The sequence below is a fragment of the Acomys russatus genome, chromosome 12 (assembly GCF_903995435.1).
Source record: "Acomys russatus chromosome 12, mAcoRus1.1, whole genome shotgun sequence".
NCBI classification, from domain to species: domain Eukaryota; kingdom Metazoa; phylum Chordata; class Mammalia; order Rodentia; family Muridae; genus Acomys; species Acomys russatus.
Genome location: NC_067148.1, coordinates 57,555,606 through 57,562,979, shown reverse-complemented (window position 1 = coordinate 57,562,979; position 7,374 = coordinate 57,555,606). Strand labels below are relative to the sequence as shown.

At 50.9% G+C, this 7,374-nt stretch overlaps 1 protein-coding gene across 3 annotated transcripts; it reads right to left on the bottom strand.

Annotated features, from left to right (window-relative positions):
• Window positions 1-1,968: 1,968 nt before the first annotated feature.
• Window positions 1,969-7,082, bottom strand: Zbtb14 (zinc finger and BTB domain containing 14). Of its 3 annotated transcripts, none has more exons than XM_051154469.1 (3): window positions 6,955-7,082; window positions 4,589-4,673; window positions 1,969-3,376 (listed from the first exon to the last, which is right to left on the bottom strand). In XM_051154469.1, exons 2-3 carry the CDS (start codon window positions 4,589-4,591, stop codon window positions 2,030-2,032), a joined length of 1,350 nt encoding a protein of 449 aa, XP_051010426.1. In that variant the 5' UTR covers window positions 4,592-4,673; window positions 6,955-7,082; the 3' UTR covers window positions 1,969-2,029. The 3 variants fall into 3 exon arrangements, with proteins under 3 accessions (XP_051010426.1, XP_051010427.1, XP_051010425.1); XM_051154470.1 differs by lacking the exon at window positions 6,955-7,082 and adding an exon at window positions 6,804-6,871; XM_051154468.1 differs by lacking the exon at window positions 6,955-7,082 and adding an exon at window positions 6,008-6,163.
• Window positions 7,083-7,374: the final 292 nt, after the last annotated feature.

Below are 7,374 nucleotides of genomic sequence, written 5' to 3'. Positions count from 1 at the left end.
ACACATTTCTTGTACAAAACAGTTCAAAGTTCTAAACACATAATACAAAGTATTGAAAATTCTGCTTTGTTTTCCCAGGTTCCAACAAGGCTTTCCATAGGGACTAGTTTTGTATGTGAAGTCTGTACCTCTATGAAACCATGAGTAAGGTAGTATGGATCTGGGTGTGTACAGCGATGGCATTAAAAAAAAAAAAAATCAAGGACAACAGAAGTATATTATTGTCTTTATATACAAAAACAAAGGCCCAAAATATGGTTTGTTGAAGTAGCTATCAACAGGATGCCAGCTGATCTCACGTTTGCTTTGGTTAGCACAGCCTAGGATCAACAGTCAGCCCCTCCTACGAACAGCACAGACACACAGACAGGACTGCCTTCAATACAGAACAAAGAGCTCTCAGGAAAAAACTTAATGTAAAAACCAAATCATTTTACCAATAAATAAAAAAAAGCTTAAAGGTAGCCTCTCCATTCGACAATCTTGGGCATAACAATGTACACCAATTTTGAAAATATAAATTTTCTCACAATAGTATTAACAGGTGTTAGTACAGCAAGCCATGTAATTAAATTACTTTAATGCATTTTTTTTTTTTTAACGGAAGCCTTAAGAACCAAACATGAACTTTAAAAGTTGGCACCTTCTACAACTGTACACATCCTAAAACAGCCGCCTAGCACTTTCTTACAGAACGTAATTCAAGCTCCGTTGGCATTTTAACATATTCCTAAGGAAACAGTTAAAAGAACATTTAGTACACCGGATCTGAAATAAAGTTCATAATTCTGTCTTATGGCTATGACAAGGCAATCTTCTATTGAAACCTGCAACCAGTGATAAAACATACTTGGAAAACATAAACATCTGGTCTGATGATCTAACAGTTTGATGTTTGTTGCCAATGAAAGGTACTTTAATCCAATGTGCAAAAAGAAAGAAAAGTGGACCTGCCCTTTTTTCTTGAAATACATTAAGACCAACACTACTATTTACTTAAAGATTTTAAATTTAAGTAAACATATTCCCTATGGGAAATTGAGTGCTGCAGAGAGCCCCAAAGCTTGATGATCCATAAACCACAAAACCATTTTTGAAGAAGCATTTTTGTTTCTTGTCCTAATTTTGATCTTAAATATAAAACCAATTTTGAAATCAGCCAAAATTTTAAGACCTAGGAAATCTTAGGGTTTTTCTATCTGTGGAAACCATGTCTCAGAAAGACTTTTCTTCTCCTCTCACTACTGGTCCACTGTAGTAGAGTGGGCACACTGGACAACAGAGGAACTCAGTGCCAACACTCCCAGCATCCCAGAGGTCTCGTGCACCCTGAGGTACTGCGTACAGGGGCCGTCACAATGGATGAAGAAACATCCCAGCAAAGCAACCATTACTTGTTCACAGGAACAGTGGAAACAGTGAGATATTTATAAAGTAACCCAAATATAAAACTAACATCATTCCATTTTTCTAAACTTGGTTTTGTACTTAAGCAGTGTTCTAGGTCAGCCACGTGCCAACGTTTTCTGCATCAACATGAAGTTCTTGGAGCCAGTTATTAAAACAAAACAAACAAACAAACAAACAAACCCCTGCTGTTTTGACTGTAAGTCACATATACTGGGACAATCAGGAGATCAATTTATTCCATTACTCTGCGCGGTGCACTCACCAGCTTGGCAAGCATACAGGGATTAAGACCGAAACAGAAGCCGCTCTCGTTCAACTGGACGAAGGAGTTTTCAAATTAAAGCCATAGAGGGCAGAGAGGACCTTATTTGGGAACATGAATATTAGCCATCACAGGGGAGGGGGCAAAAAAAAAAATACTGTTTGGTCATAAACGTAGGAACATAATTGTCTCGAGAATTTGAAAACTACCCAACTGGAGCGAGCAGGCGCCCAGTCAGTACAACACTGTTAAAAGCTGCCCACAAAAGCAGTCAAGTGTGTTCACGGACCGCAGCCGACGCAACCTCAGCATACCCCCCCTACGCCCCAGGCCCAAGCGTCCCTGAGCCCGGCCCCTCTAGCTACAGGCGATGGTCTCCAGCTGCTGCTCCGCCTCAGCGGCCATGGCGGCGGCCTGCAGCTGCTCTGTCTCACTCTGCATGGCGCTGGGGGTGACATGCTTCCTGTCGCTGTGCATGTTGTTCTCGTGCCTCTTCAGGTCCGAGGCCTTGGCGAAGGCCTTGGTGCAGGAGCCGCACACGAAGGGCTTCTCCCCTCGGTGCCTCCTCTCGTGGTCCTTGAGGTGGGACTTGTGCTTGAAGGCCTTGTCGCACATGTGGCAGGCGAACGGCCGCTCGTTGCTGTGCACCCTCTCGTGCTTCTTGAGGTCCGGGGCGCGGATGAAGGACTTGCCGCACACCTCGCAGCTGTAGGGCTTGTAGCCCGTGTGGATTTTCAGGTGCTCTTTCAGGTGGGCCTGCGTGGTGAAGCCTTTCGTGCACATCTCGCAGACGAACGGCCGGTCGGCCGTGTGCAGCTTCTCGTGCTTCCGCAGGCGGCCCTCGTCCGAGAACGTCTTACCGCACGCCTGGCACGCGATCTGCTCCCGGTGGTGGCCGTAGAGCAAATATTCGAACTTCATGTCGCTGGCCGCCGTCGTCCAGCCGGGGGTCTGCTCGTCCTTCACTTCGCCCATGCCGTCGTTGAACGTCAAGGCCTGAGGGGTCTGGGACCCCAGGTCTTTGGACTCGGGAGTCTCCATGGACTCTACCTCCTGGCCGTAGCAGTTCACCTTGCGGACCTCCTCGCTGCCCAGCTCTTTCAGGATGGCTTCCTGAACCCGCAGAGTGGTCGTCGGGGACTTGCCGTCCTCCTGGCTCGGCGGCGTGCCTTCCACCGTGTCGTCCGAGGGGCTGTCATCCTGGTCCCCGATCTCCTCCACGTCATCCTCCTGGGCGTCGGCCGCATCTCCGATGGGGCGGTTTAACTTGAGGCAGTACTTACTCTTCGACTGGCCGTTGCTTTCATCCGGGCTGGACACGTCGCGCTTCTGGGAGCAGAGTTTATCCAGAAAGCGGATGCCGAGGATCTGGCCCGACGACATCATGAGGTTGACATCCTCCTTCTTCACGGAGATCTTCGCCGTGTACATGTAGTTCAGGACCTCCTCGAATATGTCCGACCGGAGGAAATCTATCTCGATGACCGAAGAGCTATCCACTTCCAGCTTCTTGAAAAGCTTTTTAAAGTAAGTGCTGCAGGCGGCAAGAACACAGCGGTGGGCTCTGAACTTTACATCCTCAACCACGATCGCGATATCACAAAACTCCCCCTCCAGGCGCTGCTCATTGAGCGTTTTCAGAAACAGCGTTTTATGATCATCGTCATTATACTTTATGGTTTCAGACATACTGATGAAAAACTCCTGGAAAAAAAAATATTTTTTTTTTTTAGAGGAGTTTAACTATTGTGAATGTACTACTTACTCCCCATACAAAAAACAGTCATACTGTGAATATTTGGAATGTAAAAATTTAGAAAATTAAAAAAAAAAAAGGATCCCAGGCAAGGGATTTCCATATTCCTATTTTGAATTATTTTCAGTTTACTCACAGTTCCCTCGTTATAATGACAACGGCAGCTTTTTACAAAATACACACCAGGCACCAGTCTACATGTTTTGGATGGCTCAATTCACTTCATTTCAAATAATCCTATGGAGCTGCTGTTGTCCCCAGTTTATAAAGGGGATAGGACGCCGCCCAACAACCTACAGCTATTAAAGATCTGGTAATCAAAACTAGGAAACATGGTTTTAAAACTCCTGCTGTCGGCCTGTCAAGACTGACAAATAGCCAGACAGACCTATGTCAATCTGGGTGGGCACATGGTAGAAGCCTACATACAGAACTAGTTGAGATTTTATATGTACCTCACACACACATAGCATGAAGGTAATTTTTATAGACTATTTCAAATAATACATTTTCTTCCTCTTCATCATCATTTTTGTTTGTTTGTTTCTTGTTTTGCCGAGACAGGGTTTCTCTGTGTAGCCCTGGATGTTCTGGAACTTGATGTGTAGACCAAGACTGGCTTTGAGCTCAGAGATCTTGCCTGCCTCAAATAATATTCTAAACAAAACTTCATATAGATTTTTCATTTGTGGCTTTATTATTGACTTTCAGAAAATTTCAGATTTTGAGCATTTTGGACTTAGGTCCAACCTGTTAAGTATTAGAGTATTTTAAAAGCAAAACAACGTCAGAACCATCAGGAAAGACCTACCACTGCCTTTGAGAACTAATCTAGAAATAACCTGTTTTGTGTTTTCTATTAAAAAATCAAAAACTAAAAACAACCCTATCTTACTTTTACTCAACAAAGGATTCGCCTGAGGAAAACAGGTTTTTCCTCATGGAAATAGAATTGTAAATGTATGATTTTGTGTGTGTGTGTGTGTGTGTGTGTGTGTGTGTGTGTGTGTGTGTGTACGTACGTGTACACTGAGGATCAGGGACTTGCCTAAACCAAGTAAGTACATTACTGCTTATTTGATACCCCTAGACCTGAGATACTTATTTCAAATCCACGTCAGGATGATATTCTATGGCTTCCTATTCTAAGGCATACTTACCATGAACAGTTCAGGCTACTTTCTTAATGCCTTAAAACACCAATATCTTCAGATCAGAGCAAGTCTGATCAGGGGCAAGCCAGATCTACAGGAACAAAGAGAAACACTAAGTAAGAGTCTCTCTATCTTAAACTCAGCTCCTAAAACCAAATGTTTACAAAAACAAAAAACAAACAACAACAACAACAACAAAAAAAAACCCCAACACAACAAAAGCCACAACACCCTTTTATTGTTACACCTCTTGTATAGGAACCCACTTTCTGGGTGGCAACAGTTGAGGCTCGCAGCCATCAAGCCTGTGGTAGCACTGCTGCGTCACGTGACGCACACACAATGTTAAACAGGAGCATGGGATCCTTTCTCCCAGCGCTTCCTGCTGGGTGCACAGCTCTGCACATTTCTCTCAAGGGCCTGTAACCATCTTAGATGCAGGTCTCTCTATACAGGAAAGCCGTAGGAGTGCACACATACCCGAAAAGACCGCATGGAGAAACTGCAAGTTTCCCTTCTATCCCTACATGCAGGTTCCAAGGTTTTTCTTTGATTCTTTGTTTTTGGTTTTCAGAGACAGGGTTTCTCTATGTAGCCCTGGCTATCCTGGACTCACTTTGTAGAGCAGGCTGGCCTTGAACTCACAGCGATCCGCCTGCCTCTGCCTCCCGAGTGGTGGGATTAAAGGCGTGCGACACTAACTCTCACCTAAAGAACTCCACATCCTGCAGACCAGTATGCCGAGGAACCAAAATTCCCTCTACTGACCATTAACCCCATGATGTAGGCGATCATGCTAGAATACAGTCCTACAGGACTCTGCCCGAGACTTTGCCATGGGACCATCACACTAAGAACGGTAACAGGTCCGCGATATAGGAACCACGGAGCTCTGAAATAGTAGCCTTTCTCGTCTGCACTGTGTGAGGGCTGCTAAGATGATTTCTTTTTCATCTTGGCCTTTGCTATGTTCCAGTCGCACCCTGGGCCTGCAGTCAGGCCGAGGAAGGCAGCCCTGCAGAACCTTCTTCAGGGGACACTTTTGCTGCCACTAACTGTGGAACCAAGGGGCATGGCTCTTGAGAGAAGAGTGGCCCTACAGTAGCCATAGCAACACAACATCAGCGTGCAGCTTCTCATTTCTGGGGAGTGTGTATTCTTTTTTTTTTATTTTCCAAAGGAGGTCATGGGCCAATCAGCTCGGGTTTTTCCCCTATAGAGATGTTCCCATTGCTAAGTTCAAACGAGTCAAACCGGAAGATGGCCATTGCCAGCATGTGTGTCAGTAGGTGTGGGACAAGACGTGGCCCTACACCTACAACATCATAACGCAGCTCCTTGCAAGCAGATCTCCTAGTCGCGGGAGCGCTAAGGCGTCCCCACCGAGCAAGGAAAAGGAGCCGGCCGTTCCCAAAGCAAACTTACATAAGCAGCCGCAGCCGCCTCCTTATTCCGGAGCAGCTGCGACAATGGCGGCCACGCCACTTCCCTGTTGCGACCTCACAACCTGGGAGTGGGGAAGACGGGGCCCGGCGCGAGAACCGGGGCGCAGCCCGCGCGTGGGGAGCCCACACCCGCATCTCGCGAGCCACCGGGTGCAGCGAGCCCTGAGCGTTCTTCTTTCCCAAACAAAAGCTCCCGTGAGCGGCGCCCGCCACCGGCAGGCCACCCTCCTTCCCTTCCACGAGCCGCCGCTTCTGCTGCAGGGCGCGGCGCGGGCGCGAGGCTCTTCCCCGGCCCGCGGCGGCCCCGGTGGCGCGACGGGCTCGGGAGCGGGCATGCTGGCCGGTTCCGCAGCCCCGCGCCGCGCCGCGCCCTGCTCCGCCCGCGAGCCCCGAGCTCGCGCCCCGCGCACTCCGCGGCCTGCGCGTCTGGTCCTCCCGCGCCCTCCCGTGGCCAGGGGGCGGGGGCGGCGCGCGGCCGGCTCCCCGGAGCTCCGCGGACGCAGGCGGGGAGCGTGCGCGGGGGGTCCCGGCGGCTCCGGCTGCGAGGGGCGGCGCCCCGCGGGCCGCGCTCGGGCCCGGCTCGGCCGTCCCCCACCCCCACCGCGGTGCACTGCGGCGAGGAGAGCAGGGCGGCCATGAACTCGGCCGCGGAGCGCGCGCGCGGGCCGCCGCCTGGCCTCTTCCACCCCCCCCCCCCCCCGCTCGCTGGCCTGCGCGGGCCCCGGGGCGACCGGCCCCCACGCCCCGCCGCGGCCCACGCCCGATCCCGCTCGCACCGCGCTGCGCCGCCGCCACATCCTGCAGCTGGCTGTCGCCCGAGCTCGGCGGGAACGCGCCTCCCCAACAGCCGCCCCGCCGCGCCCGCCGCCGGCTGCCCCCGCGTCCCCGCGCCCGCCCCGGCCCTTTCCGCACCCGGCCCGCGCTTACCTGCAGCTTGGCACAGCTACAGACGCTCGCCGTGGGCTCCCGCGTTCGGCAGCGCGCAGGCCAGGACGGGATGGACGCGGGGGCACGGTGGGTGGCAGTGTTTTGGATTATTATTATTTTTTTTTTTTTTTTGTAGTTTGGGGAGGGGGTGGGGTGGGGGGGAAATCGTGCACGTCCCTGGTGGTAGCAGCCCTACTCCTGCACGAGCACAGAATATCCAGCCTGCCGCGAACACCCCCACCACCCCCCCTCCCCGTGCATGCGCGGTGCGGGCTGGAGGAGGAGGGGGGAGAGGAGGCGCGCCGCCGCTTGCGCAGGCACGGAACCCGGTCAGGCTTCTACAGCGAGCGAGCAGGGAAAGGGTTAAACCGGGACCTTACGGGTCGACGCTTTCCCTGAATCTACGGGGCCGCCCGCGGA